We start from the raw sequence: 25,216 nt of genomic DNA on the forward strand, positions 1-25,216 counted from the left end.
TGTTAGCTGCGCAAGCGCGATAAACGACAGCAGCTGTTTGGAGTCAAGTTGGCGTCAGTTTAGTCATATTGGTGTGTTTGTTGTTGTTATTTTTAATGTTTTTAACAAAATTGTGCTACAATGGCTAATGAAAAATTAAAATGTATTTTTTGCAAAGACAGAAATGGGAAAATAATAACTTTTGTAGAAGATAAGTTAAAAAAGTGTAAAAAAGTTCTACAAGTACGTGTAAATTTTAAACTGAAATATGATAGTGTACAGTTACCGGAGCAAGTTAATGACACTGATGGATATCACAGAAATTGATACAGCAGTTTTACAGCTTTAATGGCAAAATACCGTAATTTATCTGAAATCAATTTCTTGTCAACAGTAGATCTTTCCAGCACATCTAATTCAACTTCGTTGTCAAATACTGTAGTAGATGTTAGCAAAACCCTGCCTGATAATACATCTCAGAGTTCACATACAGAAGTTAATATCCAAGAAGTTGACACTTCTAATGCAATTATTGAGCCTGAAAATGTGGTAAATATAGAAACAAATTCAGGTGTCAAACGAGTTTGTTTTTTTTGTGGAAAGATCGCAAGCATTCAAAAGGTAAACTACAAACTTTACACTCCTCAAATAATGCAAAAATTTAGAGTGGATGGCAAAATTAAGTAATCAAGAGTTGCTACACAAAATAAAAAATTTACAGGCAAAAAGTGAAATTATTTTTTATGATTACAATAAAGTTATTGCTGATAATCCACAAACTCCCTGGCATGACAATCGGAGTATCCACCAGTGCATTTTCAAACAAATTGTATCATTAATAGAGGAAGAAGTTATCAACAATAAAAATTGTTTGCTGTTATCTTCTCTTTGTGACACATACAATAATGAATTGAAGCTTCAATCTGAGACAGATCTAAATTTAATGACAAATCATTATCTCGAGGAAAAAATTTTCAAACAATTTAAAAAGTCAATCAAAATTATTACAAAAAATAAAAAAAGAGTTATCATGCACAAAGATAGCAGTTTATTAGAAGACAATGATTTGACGAGACTCGAGGAAAATGAGCTTATTGATAAAGTAGCTTTAGTCCTGCGGAACGCCATTTTAAAAATGGAAAAATTAAAATTACCTTAAAAAATCAAGCCAAGTAATTTAATCAATGGTGAATGTATCATTCCTGAAATGTTGGATCGGTTTTTTAAAGTATTGATTGGAGGTAAAGATATTCGTCGCCGAAATGGTGTAAACGGTGTTCGATTAAGCAACTCAATCGCCGCTGATACTATTTTTTGTGTTACTAATGGTACTATTAAACCATCAAAACATAACTCTTGGAATGACTGTTAAATGTATTACAAGTAGTAGAAAAATCATTAACATTCTTAATCGTCTTGGACATTGCTGCAACTATACTACACTGGAGGAGTTTGAAACTGAAGCTACTTACTCATCTGTTCATCGTTCTGAAATTAGTCCACCTAACATTATTCGGAAATCATCATTATGCACAGGTCTAGCCTTTGATAACTTTTATAGGTACGTTGATACTCTTAATGGAAAGGAAACTTTGCATGACACCGTTGGTATAATATTGATAATGATGCTGCTAATGAAAGTGATGCAGATTCTAGAAGTGATCAGTCCGATATGTTACCACCACCAACGAAAAGAAGACGAACCTTTGAAGCTATTGTTCCTGAACTCGTTCCGATTTCTGCTCGTTTACAAGTGTTAGAACAATTATTAACACCTGTTGACAACATAGAGCAATCTATTCCCAGTACTTTGTCTTTAGTACAAACTATTGATTTATTACATATGACTTCACTCTTTTTCCAGGTGCCAAACACTCCAATGTGGACGGGATTTAATTGTCGAATTATAAAGGATAATACTCCAAAACAAAAAGTATCTTACCTTACTCTAATCAATTTGTCACCAACAGAGACATCAGTAGTGAAGTTGACATTGACACAGGCTCAACAAGTTGGTGTGGAATGTAACCAAAAATACGTCCAAGTAACATATGATTTGGCCATCGCTAAAATTGCTCTCAAGATTAAGGCAACAGAAACCCCAAAATTTGATAATCTCTTCATACATCTTGGCTCATTTCATTTGATGATGGCATTCTTTAAAGCGATTGGAGTATTTATCAATGAGTGTGGATTATCACATATGATGGTTGAAATTAAGATTATAGCATCAGGTTCTGTGAATGGAATCATTGATGGCAAAAATTTTAATCGTTGCAAACGTCTGCATCCGTTGATGGCTGTAGGTTTGCAAATATTACAATTTGACCAATACTTAAAAACAATGCAAGTCGAACACTGTCTTTTGAAAGAGCAAATAATAGATGATCTTCAATATCAAAATTTTGAAATTTTACATTCAACTAAGACTGCTGAATTATTACCGAATCAAGTATTGTCTCGACTGCTCTCTTCGTATCAAAAATTCGTAGATAAAACAAGACAAGGTGATCATGGTAAAACTGCTCAGTTCTACATGATCTACATTCAACTAGTTAATTATTACATCATTTTATCAAGGAGCATACGCATGGGTGATTTTGAAATGTTTAAGCATATAATTCCAAAAATCACAAATTTATTTTTTATGTTTAATCAACCCAACTACGCTCGATGGTATGTTAAATATTATGATAATTTAAAGAATGTTAACGAAACACATCCAGGACTTGAAGAGGACTTCAAATCTGGATGTTTCGGAAATAAAAGAACAGATATATCTTTTTCAAGAATACCAATAGATCTTACATTGGAACAGACTATAAATGCAGATGCAGCTAAACGTCTCAGCGGTATTGCCCATTTTACAAATTCGATAGCTACACGCCAACGCTGGACAAAAAGTCACAGTATCAGGGCTGCTTTGATCTCCCATGTTCTCGATGTTTGTGGATTAAGACACTTGCAAGACGTTTCCGCAGACTTACAACCTAATCGGATTAAAATTTTTGAAAAACAACTTGCTGATTTTATCGATATCTTAGAAAAAAACTGTAATTCGTTCGATCCAGATTTAAACAAAGATAATCTTTATAATATAGCTACTGGAAAGCCGGTCTCTGAACATATAGCTGAGTTCCTACCGAATGTCGAAGAAAATGGTGATGAGTTAAGGAAACAGTTCATTACTGAATGTGCTGTAGATGAATGTAGATTTGACAAACCGATAAAAAAAAACAAAATATTTAACTTCGCTGAGGCTCCAAAACAAAAAAAAATTGACTCTTGGGAATAAAGTTGTCGAGCTGAGAATGCAACGCGATTTATTTGGGAGAATGTTAGGGATCTCGTTAACTCATAAAGTTGATATCGAAAAAGTTTTAACTATTCCATTGACACCAGTGCCAACATCAATGTGCCACGCAGATGGCAGTATTTGTAAAACTGACAAATCTCAATTACTTAAATTGATTGAGAAGAAAATCGGTGATAACGTCGATAAGCCACCTTCGTTTTTCATTTCGGTTATTTTAGATGGTTTTTTCATGTTACACTTAATAAAAGAAGTACCTGTAACCCTTGATGCTTTATCTAAAAAAATTTTGAGTATGATACTACGATTTAAATCCGACCGTGTCGATATTGTCTTCGATCAGTATTTTACACTGTCAATCAAAGATTTTGAGCGTTCACGTCGAGATGAAATAATTAGCCAAGGTACAATCGGGCCCAATCAAATTCGTCCACATAATTTTGTAGCTGAACTTAAAAATATATATTTTAAAGAAGGCCTTGTTAATTTTTTTATTGACCATTGGGCTGGTGATGAAATGGCTCCGATTATTGGAAATAAAATAATTTATCTGAACTTCAACAAGTGTTATTCATACCGGGTTGAAAATAATAAAGTTATTAAAACTGTTGAAGACTCACTGTCTTGCGAAGAGCACGAAGAGGCCGATTGTCGAATAATATACCATATTTGCCAAATAAATGTCGATGGCGAAGTTGTGATACGCTGCTCAGACACAGATATTTTAATAATACTTCTTGGTAACATGGATCATTTGAATGCATCACTAAAAATCTGGATAAATTTGGGTGTGGGTAATCATGAGCGATTTATAAGCGTTAATCATGTACACGAAATTCTAGGGAATTCTTTATTGAAAGCTCTACCGTGCTTTCATGCACTCACAGGATGCGACTACACACCAACTCTTTTCCGGAAAGGCAAACTTCGACCTTTTAAACTGTTAGAGCAATCAGAAGAGTATCAATTAGCTTGTCAAAATATTATTACAGATGATGAAGAATTACTGATTGAGACATTTAAGATCTTAGAAAAGTTAATTTGTCATATTTACGGAGCTCGTGATTCTTGGAACGTCAATGAAGTTCGGTTCAATCTGTTTTCAAATACTTATCGGTCTAAAAAATCAGATGATAATTTTGAAAAAAAATGTCGTAACTTTGATCCATCAAGCCTACCACCATGCAAAAGTGAATTGTATCAGCATTTACTACGAGTTCGTTACGTTACAAAGTTTTGGAGAAATGCCCATTTAAAACACCCGACATCTCTATCACCTCAAGCTTCCGGCTGGACTATAAATGACGATAAATATGATTTTGTCTGGTTTGTTGGAGAGCAATTGCCATCATTAGTTGTCGACATTATTATTAAAGGTAAAAATTAAAAATAAAATACTAATAAATTTCTCTACCGAAAGATTATTCAATTTTTCATAATTTTACAAATAATAACTTATTACAAGACGATGACAACCCAAAAGACGATGATGACAATGAAAATGACAGCAGTGATGAAGCTGATGATGATGATTATGATTATCAAGATGCCTCAGTTTTTTGTGATACAATTATCAATTAAGAAATATAATTTTTGTTTATTTTCTTACTTGAGATTGATTATTATCTTAATTTTGTTCAACAATAAATAATTATTTTTATACTACATTATTCCACACATTTATTCTTTAATTTTTAATTCTTTCTCTGTAATTTATTCGACAACTATTTTTAGACCAAGCAAAATGATACCACATCACTTTCCACTTTTAAATCGAATAACAACCGAATAATTGTTTGGCAAATTAATTTTAAGTTTTTAGATACTTAAATATTATAAAAAAATTTCAGCCATACTGAATTATTTCGAAAAAAAATTTTTTTTTAATTCGAAATTAACGTCTGGAACAATTTAAACAGCAATAAAAATGTCTGGCAATATTAGATTTACGTTGTAGAAAGTTCAATAAAAAAAATAATAAAAAAAAATTCTTAAAATGATTTAAAACATCGATATTTAACCTGTGCAGGTAGGATGCGTACTGATGAACGCAACCACTACCGCCAGCCAGATAGTCCATATGACGTCCGGAAGAGTGAGAGAGATAGAATATCTAAAAACTGGCCTACCTGAAATGCTTGTTTTCCTGACGTTGTTAGCTCTCGTACTAATAGATTTCGATCGTATCATATATTATTTTTTATTCGAATGTATCTAAAAATTGAAATGAAAAACATATTTTCATACCTCAACTACACCATAAACAATAACAAATAGATTATCACACCTGTATCTACTTCATTTTTAAATGTTGCACTAGGTTAACAAAATTTGAATTGACTAACTATTATTATTAAACTTGAGTTAGTGACATTTTTGATGCGTTGTTTTGTTACCAGTTAGAAATTAAATGTTCAACTTAAACTTTGTTTATAAGTATATTTCTCACTCTGTATTTGTATAGGTTATGTTGTGTCAATTATGCAACGTATTAAATCATACAGTTAATACTAAAAATAGAGTGAGCCAAGTACGGGACAGAAAAATTATCGCCGTATCCATATAACTTTCTCTACGTTATTCTGATTGGATCGCCATAATGTCGGAGATGTGGTTACAATCGCGAATAGAGAGTGGTAAACCAATATATGCAATACTCCAATAAGTGGAAGGGTTCCGACTAAGTGAAACAAATAGTGTATCGTTCTCTCTCTCCTCCGGGCGCTTCAGTTAGTTCCGCGCATGAAGCATGTGCAGTATAGATAAAGTGTCTCGAACGAGAGAAAAAATGAATATTGTCGGCACCGTAACGTAGAGACGTTTTTTCCCATAAGAACTGTCTATATAGGAGTATTACATATATGGGTAAACTAATGCTTTCTCTCTCTCTTTCAATAGTTTATTTTCACTTGAATGCCGCTCTTTAATATTAACTGTGTGTATTTTATAGAACCAAACGCAAAAGAAACAGGATAGGTTAAATTAAGAGAAAAAGTACCTTTGTGGCCCCTTTCGAGCCAATCACAGTTCTTCATATGACAAATTCGAATAGAAATAAGTTTAGATCTTAGACCAATTAGTTACATGGACTGCTAGTTTGACCTAGAAAGCGGCAAAAACATTTCTAATAACGTGACTTGATGCGTCGGACGTATTGTTTTGTCTTAAAAAAATTTTAATAATTTTAATGTAATGTTAAAGACAATATGGCGGCTTGTTGTGACGTTATTCGCAAACGATCTAATTCCCACGGCTGCTTTAAATGACTCCATAAGAATCGAAATGCGTTTTCAATACTTTTATAGTTCGAAAACGGTTTTCGATTTTATTACATTATTTGAAAACATTGTTTTTAAAGAATAAGACATTTTTTTGAAGAAAACGATATTAATTGTTATTGCCTAAAAAAAAGAATAAAAGAATTTCTAATAATATCAATTGATAGTTCAACTGAAAAATTCTTGACTTGGAATCGATTTTTAGAAATCGAATCGATAATCTAACTGTTTGACATTAGACGTCTTGGCACTTTAGCTAGGGAGAATAGAAGCCCATGTAATTGTAAGGTTTAGACACTTAATTCGATACAGTACACGATATAAACAATTATAAGAAAATCCTATAAATTGATGTACGACAGTTTTGAATTACTTCAAAAGTGATAGAACAAATTTTTGAGAGTTAATACAACAGTCATTTCTTTTAACATAATATTTGCTGTCAAGTAACTACAGGGTGCATACTGCATCATCTTTTTTCGGGAGGTAAATGGTGCGTGGGGTGGTGTGAGTTGTTTAGTAGCCATATTTTACGAGAACGGTCGTTTTTACGTCTTAACAAGGCGACTGTATCGTTCAGAATATCGATTAAGACACATTAATGAAGCTCCGAGTGCAAATTTAATCAAAATATAGGTTAAGCATTTTGAAGAGGTCGGTTCCATGTTTAAACCATCTAATTTCCAAAAGAGGTGATATCCCTTGGCCTCCACGTAGACCTGACTTAACACCTCTTAATTTTTTTATAGGGACACCTCAAACATAAAGTCTATATGAACAATCAGAGGGACATCAGTCAGCTAAAGGAAAATATCAGTCAGGAAATTGCAGAAACCACATCAGATTTATTGACAAGATTTTTCACAAATCTGCGTTTCCAAATTTTATTTGATTACCTAATTTCGTATCTTTTATTTCATCAATACCTTATGTATTTATTTTTTTTAGTCTATACTTAATAAATGCACGTTCTATTGCGCCACCCTGTATTAGGCAGTTTATATTCCCATTAACAGTGGTTTAGTAGTAGTAGACTTTTTCCTGAAACTGTTGCTGTATACTTGATACACTATCTACCTTGTATGAATGCAGAATTTAACCTCAAAAAGTCATTGTAGCCTAAACAAATGTCAACAGACGGTGCAATTTTGCTTATTTTCCAGACGTTTCTTTGTACAGTTGTTTTTGTGTGTAAAGTATAATTTTAAGACTCCAATATGAATAGTTGTCTTGTCAGTTCTATCTGAGATCTTTCACTTTTTCCATTTTTTTTCATTGATCTAAAATCTTTTCTAATCTTCTACAACCATTTTTCCTTGATCTTCTTTTTGGGATTAGGTAAAATCACAAAATGGCCCTTTTACACAATATAGACCAGCAACTGAAGTCTTAACGATTTTAAGTACTTCAAGGCGGTAACGAGGAAGTCAAACATCTGTTTATACCATTCAACCGTGTGTGGAAGCTTTTTATGTTACTACTACATTAACAATTCAACAAAAGATCATTTTCGCAAATTAATTCCAATAGTACCAACAAAACTTTACAAATTGTTTCATTCACCGTATTAAATATCCTTTATTTACAGTACAAGGATCAAAGTCGGCCGATTTTGACATTAATTTAATAAAGGGTAATCCAGAATCATGACCTTGCAATACTAATATGGCAGCTGGACGACAAACATTTTTAACGCCATTGTGACCACTGGATTTTACTACTTTTTCAGTGTTATCGAGTGTTCTGTTGCCTTGCATTGCCGTTAGTAAAGTTAATGATACAGTAGACCCACGATTATCCGAGGTAATTGGAACCGGGACAATCTCGGATACGGGAAAACTACGATAATACGAAAGTTAAGTTCAGTTTTGGTAAAAAAAGACGTAAAACCCTGTGGAAGGTTACAAAACTGGTTTATTTGAAGCAAAAGCATATAATAATCACAATTACCGACCTGTAAACAAATGGAAACAGATTATTTCGTAAAAAAGTCTTTGATCGTCTTCTGAGATAACATCTTCTCTCGCTTGGACATTGCAATGTTGCGCCTGTAGAGACGCAGGATGTCGTATGAGCAGCGTCGATCGCTTTCAGCCCGTCGGTGTCTAATATTTTGGGATTCATCTCGTCCATATTGTCATCTTTTTCACTGTCCTTAACACCAGTTACCATATCGATGATTTCCTCTTCGGTAATCTCCATCTGAACATCTTGATTGCACCAATCACGAATGTCTTCGCTGTTGATTTGATCTTCGAAGGGTAACTCAATGGATAGTTCGACTAATTTACTCAGGTTCTGGCGCTTTTTTGTAGTGTCCGTCTATGTTAACGACCGCGATTGTTACTTAATAAACAAATAATCCTCGCGGCTCCCCGAGATATCACGCTATTAAAACCTTCATTTATGTTTGTTATTTTTGAATGTCAGGCTCGGTTAACCGGGAGTTTACTGTACGATTAAAAAAACGCAGCAGGATGAATTATGTACTACTACAGAAACTGACTCGGACACTTCCGGCAAAATTAGTTTTCCATCGAATTATAGTCTTTGGAGTAATCACCATAAACTGGTCCTACGGAATTGGAGGGCTCCAGTTAGTAGATTGAACGAAAACCCATTAGAAGTGTGGGTACAGTCCCCAAAGTTTTATAATGTAGTATTTGAATATGCAGAGGAGCAGACTACAAAAGAGTTACTCAAATTTTGTTTTTGCAAAGTCTATAGAAAAAATATTGGGATTTATAAATAAATAAAGTTGATTTGTTTCTGCACTCTGTTTATATTAACTTGAACCCTATCTGATATTCAATATTTTATATTAGTTAAATACAAATCCCTTACGATATATTGCAAAGTATCGATATATTATATTGAGATAAATATCGATACTTATTTTATATGTTCGGACTTGTTTAACAAATGAACGCGTGAGCAGTGACGCGTGGTGGAAGGCGCTACTCGCCGAGAGGAATAGATCGATTCGACTAAATTGCAACAATCGAATAAAAGTATCGATTGTTGATAATCAGAGGTGTTTTTCTGAAGTTTCGCGGAATCCTAGGGGTTCCGCGGAGCACACTTTGAATATGACTGGTCTAGAGTTCTATCACTTGATTACTATTTCTAGGTTTTATTTTGTGTAGCAAGACTGGTAAAAGTCTACGGTTAAAAAAGAAAGGACAGTTGTTTGTAATTTGGCTCTCAGCAATGCAACAAATATAAATGACAAAACTATGTGAACAAGGCTTTAAAATATACAGGCACGACAAATTACAAAATAAAATTTATTACGATTAAATTATTACTAATACAATATTTTCAGTAAAAACTTGTGTTGTAAAAATTGTTCTACTTTTCATTACACCGGTGTGTTTATATAGTCTAAATATTCTAAAAACTGACGAGTATTGATGAACTACAATCTACTGAACGAGGTATTTCTTTACAAATACAATAGGTACTGAATTAATACCTTTCAAGGTACGTCATCAATTTAAAATTTGGTTTACGTCCTTGGTATTGTTTACATATTTTAATTTGTAATTTGTTAAAAAAAAATTTAAATGAATTACATATTATTGATAATCGATTTTTCCAGCGGTTACTGTATACCCCAAAATTTGATTTTTAAAATTTTATTGACACAAAACGCTGTTATGAATTTTTTTGTTTATTATTAAACACTAATAGAATCATTCATGCTTTTCAGAGGTAAATTACTGTTTCCGCTTGAAAATAGATCATGATAAATTCAAAAAGGCAGTCTGATATGATTCCTAACCTATATCCTGAAATATAAGGACTAGCTGTTACCATATTATATAAATAACCTACAGACTAAAATCAAATTAAAATATAAAAAAATAGAAAACAGGTTAACAATGTCATTGGCAAAACTGGCCGCGAATAAATTTATAATTGTTAAGGCTCGAAAATATCGAAAAATTTGTAAAACAGTCAATCTGTCACCAATGAAAGCCTGAACACTTATCTGAAAAACCTCATAACGTGCGGCCGCGAAACCTTTTGTAACGTGGGGATTATAAACCTCAAATAAAAGCGATGTAATAGCGCAAGAAATGCTGCAGGCTGTTAAACCCTTTAAGAAGTGCCGAAAAACTCATCTGAATATTTTTTCCGGCCTGCTAAACTTCTTGCACTATTACATCGCTCTTATTTGAGACCCCAAAAACCTAATAAAAAAGTTATGAGGTTTTTTCAGCCAATTTTTCCGTTCGAGAAAACCGGCTGGCATTTTCAAATTCGACCTATGCTGACCTGACCTGGCATTTGGTGATGTACTAAGTTTACAAGCTAAAATGGCGCGCACCTAATCGACCCTGTTTTTTGAAGCCAGCTTCGGACTATACGTTGTTATGATTTTAACTTTGATTTTTTGCTTACAGTGAAAAACTATTCATCAAAAACTAATAATATTTGTATACTTTGTATATATTCCAGTATAATAGTCCTCCTCCTCCTATGTCTTATTGGTCCGATAAGCTGTCGGTTTTTATTTATTCTCCTCTAATCATGAGTGACAGTGATTCAGACTCCGATTTTTTGTTCGATAATATTACATCCGACGATGAAAATAAAAATTTCACTAGTAGTGAAGATGAAAGATGAAATTTTTTCAGACCTTAGTAACACTTCATCTGTTGCTGCATGGAATATGATCCATTTGGAGATACTCGACCTTATAATGGCTCAATTTTATTTTGCAAATCAACCACATCTAGATTTTTAAACTAATGGTCTAGAATGGCGCGAAAATTTTGATGTATTGGAGTTCGTGCTATAATCTAAATACTCCATCGTTTTTGGTGAAAGGTCTGAGTCGAAATAGATTTTTATCAATATTAATATTAAAAAAAGATTTGCTGACCCAAATGTTCTCCAAGCAAATAATAGATTATGCCCCATTAGACCATTTTTAGAAAGCTTACAGAGAATTTTTCAACATAACTATCAACCAAATAAGAAGTTCATAGTTGTGGGGGGGGGGGGCTGTGAAACCGTTGAGCACATAGGTCTTCAGATAGACCCGTCGTGCTCTACTTGATGTTACCAAAGTTAGATGTCCTTTGAAAAGCCGATCAGGCGCTTTGGCTTGAACCCTTTGGGGGATTTTAGGGGTTTTCGATTGGCGCTTTAGGGAGATAAATTTCTTAGTGTTGGGAACACTGCCTTTAAGTTAGTAAGTGTTCAAACCATCAACTGCCATTTCGTTAAACAATGGACAGGACAGGATCAAAAAGTATTCGAAACAGTGATCCTTGATTCGAAAAGGATTAGGATGATTGAATTAAATTGAAATCAGTATTAATGACAATGGTTCCATAAGTGCAGATGTTTTCGACGAAATTGAACATGACACATGCAGTGAAGTGTAAGCCGAAGGAGATGAAATACATGAAGGTAATCAAGAAAAAAGTGATGAAGAGTTTTCAGATCCAATCGGAAAAATTAGAAGCCTTAATGGAAAAAATCGTTTCAAAAGGTAATACCAATGTTTTGTGCCAGACCACAACATAACATGGACCGGCAGCAACAATTGCTAAATGCAATTTTATTGTGGACAAATAATAAAACAGGAATACAAATTCAAAAGTACAAAAATCTTTCAAGAACTGACAACCAAAACCTTTACTGAATGTAGATCATTTATCGGGTTGCAGTTTTTGGAAATTAAGGGTACTAGATGGTGTAGAACATAAAATGTTGATATTTTCGAGCCCTTTTTAATTGGATGTTACATAAAAATCTTAAAATTACTGCGTCAAAACGTTCGTTTTGGTAATACGAGGATGGATTATAGGTATACACATTTTATCCAATGAACATCGATGTAGACAAAAATCACTAAGACTTGTGCAACTTAGGCTCCGACGATGAGGGCCAGTGTCTATCTTTCTTTCTTCTTAATCATTCGAATTAATTTTTGGCACTTCACTTAATTTAAAGAGTCTTTGCCTTATCTAGTAAATCATTTATGAATTTCTGGAGGAGAAAAAAAATGTATTATTAGTGGAATTTACCAAATAATGTCCGTATGAATTATAAACTTTCTATCAAAAGCATCGAAAGAAACGTATAGATTAAAAACTACCTAGATACACACTTTTAAAGGAGATTTCGTGATTCCCACAATATTGCAGAGTACTGCCTATCTACAATCGTGAACAAAAAAATCGTCTCAAGTCGCACGCTCGCGTCAAAAATCTCTAAGAAAAAAAATCGTAACTTCCATTCTTTTTCTCAATTTGGCACATCAAAGCTTTAGCTTTTTTGGTAAAGAAAAGTTCGAACGAAGTGTTCCCTCCTTTGGCCCTAACAACAGCTTCCAATAGCTTTTTCATAGATGGAACAAGTTTCATTACTTGATCTTATTCGATGCTATCCTATTGTACAGTAGGTGCCGTTTTGAGGTCGGATTTCGTGGATGATGCAGGATTTATAGTCCGAACTTTACTCTTAAGATCAGCCCAAAAATGCTCGATAGGATTTGAGCTCGAGCTACTCGCTGTTCAATCCATCAATTTCGACATCTTGTACGGAATTTGCAGTATGTATGCGAACGGGTATTGTCCTGCATTAGGATGAAATTTTTTCCGATGAAAATGGGGTAGGGGATGACGAAACCCTTAAAATTTGTATGCATCGGTTCTCCGTTTATCCCTCCAATCAACTGTTTCAATAAAAACCAACTTGGTTTTTGGTCACGTTTTCGTTTATGCAAAACTGTACGAATCTTTCTCCAGGTCTATCGCTACCATGCAGGCATGTTTTGCTTTCGTAAGAGAAAGAACGGAGCCCTTATTATTCATCAGTTCATTTAACGTGTTCTCTGGAATCGTAGACGGGCTGCTCGGTAGCCTAGGGTTAGTTTGGGACCAACAGCTGGACTTTTTGGTTCAATGTTACCTGCCTCAAATCTTATTCTGACTGTCTAACTGTTCTGTGAGCTCTTGTTGGACTTGAACACCAGTGAAGGACCGATTTCTCAGCAGTGTGCTGAGAATTAATCGATTCTCTCTCGGATATGCACGTTTTTCTTTCTGGAGCCGCGTCTTTGGTGAAAGTTACTAGTCTCTTGGTAATTACGGTAAACTCTGGAAACAACAGACATACTCATGTTCAGCGCACTGGTCACTTCTTGTCGACTCTAACCTTGTCGCAATAGGGTGACCGCTTGAGCACTTGTATTCATTTTCAGGTAGAATTCTTGTTTGTTGTTAACGAAGAATGATTATCGGTAGACATGTGATGAATAATTGATAATGGTGGATCAGGTAGATAACTTTTTATATGGAGACAAAGAGAGGGAGAGATTAGTTGGGTATATAAATTGGCCCCGATTTAGGAGTTGTTCCTCTGCAGGGCTGGGCTTGTGATGATAGGTTTGTGATTGCGCAGCTTCAGACTGAAAAAAGAAAAAAACCGACGGCCAAACGTAACTTAAAGAAGACGAAAAGAAAGCTTCAGCTTAAAAAAACAGTTCTTTCCAGTTTGGTGATATATTTTGTTGTTTTCATCAAATTTTATTTGGTTATTTAAGTCGGGCGAGTACAGCAGCGACTGCATTATTCCCTATAGTCTAGTGAACCGATTCACCAGGTTATAGGAAAACAGAAAAGCTCCAACACTGACGATGGAAGAATTGTGAGAAGTGGAGTTTTATCTAATAACTAAGGGAGAATTAGCTAAGAAGTTAAGGTAGATTTAAGGGTTGTTGTTGTATGCTGTTGCTAGCCGCCGAAAGGGCGGATACGGGAGTTTCTTCTTGGGCTTAAACGCGGGGATGAGAAAAGTTTCTTTGGCAGTGGAGTTGTTTGATTCGATGACACGAATCACAAAGTGAGCTTGGAGGATATTTAGACGGCTTGTTAATAATCATAAAGAGTGGTTACCGATCATAACGTATTGTTGGAATGTGAGAGCAAGAAACATTAAAATATTTTTTATAATTTTGAAGCTAATGCCATCAGCTTTAAGAGTTTACTAAGAAAAATACAATTTCGTGTTTCGGTTTTTTTGCCGGTGGTGTGAAATTGCAGGGGTGTCGCCTAAGTCGATTTTTTGGCTCACGAAGGTAGATTTTCAAAATTTAATAACACAAATAATGAAAGATGAATATTTTGAAAAGAGTTTGTTGTAGACGTTCGAAATTCAGTTTATGTATTAGTGGAACCTTTCTTTTTTGTTACCTACTAACAAACCGATAGTTCCTGATACATAAAAATACAAATTTATATTTGGGAACTTTTATATATACATGCCAAATAGAAATATGTTGAAGATAACCCCAAAATTCCCATAGAGTATCTAAATAACAAAAAAATACATAGGCAGTTTGTATCTAGGAAGTTTTTACTCTATGAGAAAAATAAATTCAACTTTTCAAAACAAAATGAAGCGTCTGAATTATTTCTATAAGCTACAATAGATAAAAATGATTTATATATCGTCTACATTCGACTTTAGACAATTACAGAATCTGTAAATGAAGTAAATAACTGATTGGCGATGATGAAATGACCATTTTGTTTATTTAAAACGCACAGAATGGAAGATAAGACTATATTATTTTTCAAAATACAATAATTGCTGAAAGATAATTTAATAATTTCTAAATACTTACTTTTATATCACTCTGAGATCCCTTGGCATCTATAAGTAGATTCTGAAAATAAAAAATTGATCTGAATAAAATTTATGTTGATATAGAGCTGCACGGCCTTTGCTGAAGACGCCGATTTCGGATGGGATTGTCCAGATCAACCGTAAGTTGCTCAAAGAAGGGAGTCGCTGTCAAATACTCAAATAACAACGGCTTCACTGTGCTTGTAAATTTCTTCAACAATGTGAACGACCCGAAACAAAAGAATTTCGTCCGTGGCTTCACTCCAGTTCATCGACACCAAAGAAATTAAAACAAACGCAGTAATCGGGAAAGGTTATGCTTCGGGATCGGAATGGGGTACGATTTCATGTAAAGGCACTGTGAAACATTAACCAAACTCAAGAATGGCCGGAGAGGATGGATGAAGGAGGGAATAGAGCTTCTTCACGACAACGCTCGACTCCACATCGCCCATCAAACACAAGAGCTTTCTCAGAAATTTAGACTGTTATTTCCTATTCCCGGATTTAATTCCGAATGCTTATCACCTCTTTGAAAGAACAATTAGGTGGCAAACGCTGCAAGAGCTGTGATGAAGTCCGAGCAGAGGTAACAAGCTTCCTCAAAGGATTCTTCGACGTAGGAATAAAAAGCTGGAGAACCGTCTTCATAAAATGGAAACCATGTTGAAAAATAGATAATAATAACAATAAACCTATGAGAAACTAACTTTTGGTACAACCCTCGTTCAAGTAAAAAATCAGCCAAAGAGAAGAGAAAATGTGTTTTTTTTTTGGCTAAAAAGTATATAATATAAGGGACCTTGTATATTTTTACCTGTAAATGCCTCCGCCGTTCTTCGTCACTGTCCATATCTAGTAGTTCATCTATATCCACCTCGACTTCGTCATTATTTACAGCATCTATTTGTTTCTTAAACAAAGAAGAGATACTTTTAGTGTGAATCATCGACATTTTTTAACATTGCGAAATAAAATTGTATGACGAAAATAACTTTCATAGTCGTAAATGTAGGTCTACTATGTTTGTAAATAACAAAGATAATTTTAGACACGTGTAAATTGAATAGAATATTAACTGAATGCTTGAAATAGGTTACAATAAGGAAAAGATGGTGACGCTTCCCTATACGAATTCGGAATATATATATGGAAAAAAAAAGATACCTACCGGAAACGTTCCTAAACGACACACGGACTCAAAAGAAACTCATTTATGACGCAAACCATTAATCAATTTGAAAGGAACGGGGTAACTGATTACCAACCAGTCGCAACGTGTTTGCTTCCGGTTTAAAGAAACTCGATCTGTTTAATCGCTGACAACTTCACATTCACATCTCAAAGGTTTAAGCAGACGAAGGTTAGTTTGTTTTCAATCTGATCACGACAACACGGGAAAGACTTGGTAGCTGATTCCACAGGCTTTCGTTCGGTATTGATGAGCCACGTCTGCATGCAAAAACTGCTCTGAGCGGGATTATGTTAGACAGCATTTACAGTGGTAGTATCCAGTTTCTGTTCAACTTTGGATCGCCTTCTGTAACCAGTGGAGTATCTTCAGGGTACGCTTGGGAACCGAGCTTCAAACAGGATAGTTTGTACATTTGCAAAAGAAGTTTGGACTGGATTTCCAGTGGCTACCACAACTAAAGTGCTAAAAGACCTAACGTGTACAAGAGAAAACATCTCAAAACTAGAAAATGCCACTTTCTTCTTTCCCAGGAGCAAAGGCGTCTTCTACAACTGATAGAATCGCCTAACCTCGCAATGGAAAGTTCAAAATCGAAAATACGAAAATGATAAGAAGCTTCCGAGGTTAATACCATCCACTCCATATTCATGACAGTAGCATAGTACATTGTCTAAAGAAAAAGCGGTTAACCAATGCATTCTCAGCACCTACAAGAAAGGTATGGAGGCATCTAAAGAAGATGTGGTAGACACAGGTCTCATTGAATGTTTGAGTCAAGGAGAATCAACTTCCGATGATGCAAAGGAAATAGATGCCGTCCTTGAAGAATACCAAGAGGAACACACCATTGGTGAATTGGTAACTGATTCCACAGATTTTCACTTCTCCAAAGAAATGATTCTCGATCAATTGTTCTGGGGGTCTGCAGGCGAGCTCGGTATTCATGAGCCACGTCTGCATGTCGAGTAGGTTTTGCAAAAACTGCTCTGTTCAACTTTGGATCGCCTTCTGTAACTAGTGGAGTATCTTCAGGGTATGCTTGGTGACCGAGCCTCAAACAGGATAGTTTGTACGTTTGCAAAAGAAGTTTGGACTGGATTGTTTCGTTCGACATGAGGTAAATTATTTTTTACAGTTAAACTTGGAAAGGAGATGTCATTTTGTCAAAATGAGGAAATAAATATGTTGTTCTAATACAGTGATTGGTTATTACTTTAAAAAGAAGTGTGGAAAGTTCAAAATTAATTGATTTTTTATAAACGAAAATGAACTATTGATTACTTCTGTGTCAGTCAGATTTCGGTCACAATTCAATCTGCAGTGTGTACAGACACATGTCACCAATCAGTTTGCAACCAGTTGGTGACTTCAGTCACTTTCTTTTCTTTTCTTCGTGTATTGGGCCTTAGATTTAGATAAAAACGATGTGTGTACTTTCTACTTTTTGATGGGGAAATTAATTGGATGTTTTCAAAAAATCAAAGTACTTAAAATCATACGCGGTAGTATCCAGTGTTGTTTGTAAGTGTGAAAGATTTGTAAAACCAGACGTAACAACATTTTTATTATTCTTTCTGGTTAACTAATACTTAAAAAAAAATAGAAATACGTGATTACGAAAAAAAAAAAAAGTTTATTCAACACCTCATGTCATGTATATAGACATTTGTTTTGAATAAACTAAGTTGAGAAAATAACCGGGCAACCAGATGTGTTTCATTTAATTTTAGCATCTCACTAGGAAATAATATTTTGACTGGACAGAAGCCAAGAAGAAATTCGAGAAAGTTCAAGTTATTGACATAGAATATTTTTTGAAAATAATCGAAATATAAAATAATGGATACCGTAGTGGACTAATTAGTACAAGGAGTCTGAAAGTTATGTTGAGAAAACGGTATTAATTTGAGGTGAAAATAGAGGGCGCTACTTTTCAAAAACAACTCATTCAAAGCATTACGCGGGCATTTTTTACGCATGGGTTAATATTGTTCACTTAATATTTAGTATTAAAAACAGAAAATAAAGATAAAAAACATATTTGACAAGAAATGAGAACAGTTAATGCGTCCTGAATATTTGCACAGCCAGTGGCTGAAAAGACAACTATTATTTGGAGTGGCTACCACATCTAAATTGCTGAAAGAGAACTAAGCTAACGTGTACAAGAGAAAACATCACATAACTAGAAAATGCCACCTTCTTCATTCCCAGGAGCAAAGGCGTCTTCTACAAGTGATAGAATCGCCTAACCTCACAATGGAAAATTCAAAATCGAAAATGTGGAAAAGATAAGAAACTTCCGAGGATAACACCATCCACTCCATATACTTGATAGTAGCATAGTACATTGTCTGAAGAAAAAGCGGCCAACCAATGCATTTTCAGCACCTCCAAGAAAGGTATGAAGGTATCCAAAGAAGATGTGGAAGACACAGGTCTCATTGAATGTCTGAGTCAAGGAGAATCAACTTCCGATGATGCAAAGGAAATAGATGCCGTCCTTGAAGAACACCAAGAGGAACACACCATTGGTGAATTGAACAAATGCAAGGTTTAATAAATCCAAGCAGTCATTCTTTATGAACGCATCGGTTAATCAATAATCACTTGTGGATTCTCATTTTTTAAAATGCGGCAAGTCTGCTTATTATTGATTCCATTGAATGTGTGTCTCGTTGTATATGTTTTTCTTCGTAAAGTCAACATTTAAAATGGTCAGTAGGCTTCAAGTCTTTGAGATAGTTCAAGTTTTTATTTAAAATTTGCATCAGGGATGTCCGTAGATGTTCAACTGTTGAGTAATCTGGGCGAGGTGCTTTCACATGTCGTATAGACCCAGTTCGCTGAAATTTGCTTAAAATTCTCCAGATTTGTATACATAAATAGAAATGTTGCAAAATAACAGTTAATTAGTATTGTTAATTCAATCGTTGAAATTGTTTTCCGGGTTCCAAATATATAATTACGATGTAGTGTGACACATCATTTTTATACGAAGTTGTTTACTGGTAATTTGTTATCTTTCTCCTACAATACCAATCCATTGTTTCTTTGATCGATTACTTTGAATGTTTTATTTAAACAAGTACGATTAACATCACTTTAAATGTGTAACGTTCCGTTATTATTATGATTTCCAGACAATGGTATATATCACTATGTTTGTCACTTGTTTTTACGGTTCGTGTAATTTTTTTTATTATTATATTGTTTACGAAATGAATTTTTGATGAGAGTTTAATATAAAGTTGGAATTTCAGTGAAATTATGTGTATAAAGCCCACGTTTTCATCCACGGTCGCCGACGACTACGATTCGACATAATCTTTCTAAAGTTTAGTACAAATAGCTATAAGCAAATTGTTAATTTCATTATTAAATTATCAAAATAATAAATCTCGATTTAGTCATCTTGATCAATGGAAAGGTGCGTGGTCTTCTTGTAAAGAAAAAGCTTTGGTTTCTAAACTGGACTACTTTTTATTGCCCCATATAGAATATTGTACACCTGAGCGGAATGATTTTATTGCCTAGTCTATAATCATAATAACAACACGCTAATTCGGCGTTTACGAAGTCGCAGAATCCATTTATCGAGGTTCCAGAATTTATAGTATACCAATGATTGGATTGATTAACTTTCGGTTCTACTTTTTGAACTTGATTAATTAATGATTTTGATTTTGTGAGTCCTATTTTTAGGAGATGGGGTTTTGACAAACTATAACGTCTTAGAAGAATCATATATGATTTTATTTCTAAAATAAATGTATTCAACATACTCTTCGTTTGAAAAAAAAGAGAATGTCGTGACTCTAGCACCAATACAAACGGAATAGCCTGCACATTCTATGAAAAAATTTGGGAACTTTCTTGATTTGTTGTATTTCTTGGTGTTAGGCAGTCCGAAGAATGAATCCATTTTATGGTTATGTTAGGTTAGGTTATATTTATTGGCTGATAACTAATTTATGTTTTTCTATGAAACGCGACCTGTTTTTATCACCAAGAAGAACTGCCGTTTTGTTCATTACATAAATCCATTTCAATGTTAATCAACAAATTCAATAATAATCGGTACTAATTTCTGGGACACCAATAAATGGATTCTGCTATCTCGAAAACGCCGAAATAGCGTGTTTTATTATGATTTTAAACTGGATAGAAATGGAAATATTTCGATAATAGTTTCCGTTCAAATTATTTTCATAGTTTATTGTGAATGTTAATATGGCGTATCTGAGCGTAAACTATCTTTCCAGGGCCCGTCAAAATAAATTTAGCGTAGGTCGGAGTTCTTGTCGATAAACTCGAGCGAGGTGAACGATATGGTAACATATTCTAATTCTATTTTATGTGTAGTTTATTGACCTTTCTGTTCTCCACGGTTCGTTATATGTAAACACCAAACACATGTTTTCTTAGTAATAAAAATAATTAATTCATTGTTCAGGTTCAACAAGAAGAGACAAGTCGGGATGTTTATAAAGGAACTAGTTCGAAAAAATGATAAATATAAAGGGTGTATCATAAGATTTTCCGTTTTAAACATGACGGAAATTTTTTGAGACCAGTCTCTAATTCTATGGACATAATTTCTTTCATTTATATTATTGGAAACAGAAGTTTGAAGCAGAGCAAGGAAATATGTGAAATTGAAGGAGAAGACACAGTTAATGAGCTAACAACACATCGTTGAAGGAAACTTCAAGTAGAGATTGAGTGTTATTTTCAATGGTTGGACAAAGGACCATTACCAAAACCCATCGCAAAGAGAGGACGATTCGAGCAGAAAACCTGGTGATCGAGCTATCAATTCCGACATATAAAGTGGGCATCTGATGGGATGGTATGAGGTTGTGTCAGAGAAATATCAATTCTTCTATGGGCGTTAGCCTTATTGTCGAGGGTAGTGGAGAGGTAGCATAATAAACAAAGTTCGATAACTCAAACTTGCTATTATATAAAAACAATCCAATATACACGAAACGGCGTATCTTCACGGAGACCTCGATGTTCTAGATTTAGATCGCTTCACTTTCTCGAGACAGAATGAATCTCTCCTCGATTCCAAACGCCTCGTATGGGTTTTTCCTAAGTCAGGTATTTCAATTGTATACCATTTGAACATTAAGAAGATTACTGTGCCAGGTATCGGTCAGTCAGGTGCGGACGGATTATCGTCTTATTGAGGGAATTTGTTCGGAGAACTGTGTACCTGTACTAAGTATTTTTAAATACAAGGTCACATGGCGTGATCAAACCTCGTTTTATATCTTGAAAGGTCTGTTTTCTCCTTGATTTTCCTTTGTCATTGCGTTTCCATATATTTAGTTTTTTCGCCTGAACCCGAATATTTTGTCATCTGCATGTTATTACATTTTCATCATAGACAGATTTTAGCAAGCTTCTTTTGAATTTCAAACAATACTTAATATCAATGCGTTCAAGATTCGTGTTTTAAGACTGCATCAGCGGCTGTAGTAGCCTTCCTAGGAACCTGATCGGATTCTGTATGCTTGGTTGAACACAGGAAGGTATGAGAGACATTTTTTATGCAACGAGGTTGGAGATTTTGATGTATGAACTGGTAGTTCTAGCTCAGTACAACACCAGGTCTAACAATTGGAATCTTAATCTAATTTTTTCATTGTAAGCTGCACAGAATGTCTGTTCAAGTATTACTTCTAGATGGACCTTTTTTCTTGTAGACTTTTCTTTTTCCCTGGTTCTGGACGTGCCATCTTAGGTTTCTCCTTCTCATTTTCTATAGATGAGTTAGTTACAGAGTCCTAGATTTTGCGTGAGTAAAATTTGAAAATGCAGTGCCACAATTTTTTGCATTTAAACCCATTGTATTGTTTTGCCAAGGTCTCAAAACTTTATTTAAAACTATAGAATACAATTGGCCATACTTCGAATATTAAGGCTTTATTTTGGTATGATTATTTAAAAAACAAAATGAAGAACGACATTATTTATGAGACACTCTCTATATTAAAAAAATTTATGGAAAATTGAACATCCTGCATTAGGCAGTAAATTCTTTGAATCTCATTTGCGTAAATTTGGTAATCTCCTGGCACTGAGCCCGCTTCAATTTATTTTCAGAACATTACTTCGAAATGTACGTGACACAGTTTGTAAAAAAAAGTGTGAAAGATATTTTCGTTAGAAATCCAGTTTCGTCTATATTAAAACGAATTATTTGAGTTAATGTTACATAATGGCTCATTTAAAGATAAATTATATCGTCATCCTACAAGTTCACAGCATAGTTTACCGGAATCTACCTTTTGCGGGTATTTAGCAACATCTCGGAGACTCCACGTCCTCTTAATGATACGCTTTCTTACTTGTAACATATTACAAGTAATTTTCTTAGTACTCCAATAAAAAAATGGACACCAGTACTATAGGAGAGTTGTCTGAAGAGTTTCCAACCCAACAAAGAAACAAGACATATTATTCCATAATCATTTTACCCTTCCAAATACTAGTTGTTGTCTTTTTCCTCAAAATAGGTGGTTTCTAGGAAACATGATGAATTTCCTTCAAACCCCTCGACGATTAGGATCTATTGGTCGATCTCTGTTTCACGTATTTCATTAGGAAACGTCTTTATTTTGATGCTGTCGAATTCTTTGCGATTTTCTATCTCCTTTGTAGTTAATTAACTGTTGTGTTCTAAATCTTTCATCTAAATCATCATATCATTTCATAAAGAAGTTGTTCCAATAATTACTAGCAAACAAACCCAATTTTGGGTATTCCATAAGAAAAAGACCACCTTACCTGATATGAATGTGAGTGAATATTAACAGCAGGATCTCCACGAATGTCGCTGGGAGACAGATCTAGTGAATACGGTGGTTGATCAACCAAGTTGAAGTGCAATTCGTGAATTTTGGGAATGGCGATAAGCGGTCGTTTTTATAGTTCATATAGACCTATATATAGACTCCTAGTTTTCACCTGAACTAACCAAAGATCGATGTTCTTTGAACAGGGGCTTTGGCTTGAACCTTTTCTGGGTTGTCCCGCTAGACTCACGGCCAGCTGGAGATTCGATCGTCTCTTACATTTAACATAGTTCGGGCACTACTGCAGCTGCAGTTTTACAACTTTTGGAACCAATTTGTTGTTTGCTGGACGTAGATTCTTGGCCTCTTAACAGATTTTATCTGGTCTTCTGTGTTGGAAGATTTAGGTGGAGATAGAGGTAACTTTAGTATCCGGGTCCTTGACTCCTCCTTTCCTCTCCTTTTTTTTCTCCGAGCCAAAGATCTTGTGGTTTAGCCGGGCCTTGTCAAATGCACCGATCAGAGCTTTGATATAAGTAGAAACTCATGGAGGAGAGGAGGATTTATCATGGTCTTGCTAGTTGCCTTTGAAATCAGGTTTCCCGCAGGTATTGTTAGCGAGGAGAGCGACAGGTACGTAAGTCATTACTTTTTTCGTGCGCATGAGTATTATAAGTGCACAACATGGATATAATGTTGTGTCTGAACTCTTTGATACTGTTTATAGTTCTTCAAGTAAGAATAAACAAACTATACAATTTGTGTTATATATTTTTTTAGCAATTGCAATTATTACATAAAATTGAAAAAAATAAGATGCCAAAACGTCGAGTCTACTAAATGTTCGGTGATTTTTACGTATTGTAAACTGACATAAACATATGTTTATCGAGCTACTGCATTTCCCAATGTAGAAAGATATTTTTAGGAACTTGTCTGCAATATTTCTCCGTAGTTCATTATTATTCGTGTTCTGATCGGAAAACTAATCAAATTAATAGGTATATCGCGTCCGTCGAGTCCATTAAATAATACTGGAGTTGAATTAGCATCGAACGAAACAATGTGAAGGTAGATAAGGAGCCATTCAAACCGGTAAGGAAATGTATCGAATTTATCGATTAATTTAAATATAAAGCATGGAAATGCCATTTTTCTTGACCTACATCTCTAAAAAGAGAAAATAAAATGCACGAGATACCATTTGATCATATCCAGTCCCACGTCCTACGACGAGTTAAAACTATCTCTATGTGGTAAAATACTTATACATAGTAAAATCATGAAAATTTCTACGTTTGGGTTTTCTGATACGGTTCTACCAGAAGTCGACTGTAAATTTGTTATTTTAAATGGAACACCCTGTATATTAATACATTTTTGAAATCTAAGTAAAATTTTAATATGTTTTTGTCTAAGAACTTTTTTGAAAAATGCATACTTATAGAGTTATTAAGTTTTTTTGTAAAAAATTTGACTGTTGCAGACGTTTATAAATTATTTTTTTACGAGGATACCCTTAAAGATATGAAAATGGTTTCTGTTAAGTTGCTTTTAGGAAGGTTAGACGTATTTGAATATATGTTGAAAAATTTTTCTTTTTATACAGGGTGTGTATAAAAAGTGTTCAAAGTTTAACTTCATAAATATCAAATTTCTTTATTTTTTTAAATAGAATCACCCGGTTTTTTCTAATTTAACGCATTCAGGGGTAAAAATTAAGGCAAATTCATGTAGACCTTCCTATACCTAAACCTTACCGTTCTCTGGTATTAACTAGTATTTTTTTTTATTTTGCCAAGGTCTTTAAAAAAAATCAACTCAAATTGTATTTACTAATCATATACCAACTTTTAGTCGTTTCCGAGATATTTGAGGTTTTATATTATTATTGTATTTTTTAACAAATTTTAATTTTTTATGTATACTTTTAGTACGCTTTGTGACAAATGACACTTATTGTTAAACTTTGAACACTTTTTATACACACCCTGTA

At 34.2% G+C, this 25,216-nt stretch overlaps 1 protein-coding gene across 1 annotated transcript in view; it reads right to left on the reverse strand.

Annotated features, from left to right (window-relative positions):
* Positions 1–562: 562 nt before the first annotated feature.
* Positions 563–25,216, reverse strand: part of LOC130901467 (protein phosphatase 1 regulatory subunit 14C) — a 64,158-nt gene continuing 39,504 nt past the window's right edge. Inside the window, exons 3-5 of the mRNA XM_057812889.1 lie at positions 16,037–16,132; positions 15,218–15,259; positions 563–12,576 (exon numbers count right to left, since the gene is read on the reverse strand). Of these exons, the coding sequence (XP_057668872.1) occupies positions 12,535–12,576; positions 15,218–15,259; positions 16,037–16,132 (180 nt within the window). The 3' untranslated portion in view covers positions 563–12,534. The remainder of the gene's footprint in view (positions 12,577–15,217; positions 15,260–16,036; positions 16,133–25,216) is intronic.

Source organism: Diorhabda carinulata, chromosome X (assembly GCF_026250575.1).
Source record: "Diorhabda carinulata isolate Delta chromosome X, icDioCari1.1, whole genome shotgun sequence".
Taxonomy (NCBI): Eukaryota; Metazoa; Arthropoda; class Insecta; order Coleoptera; family Chrysomelidae; genus Diorhabda; species Diorhabda carinulata.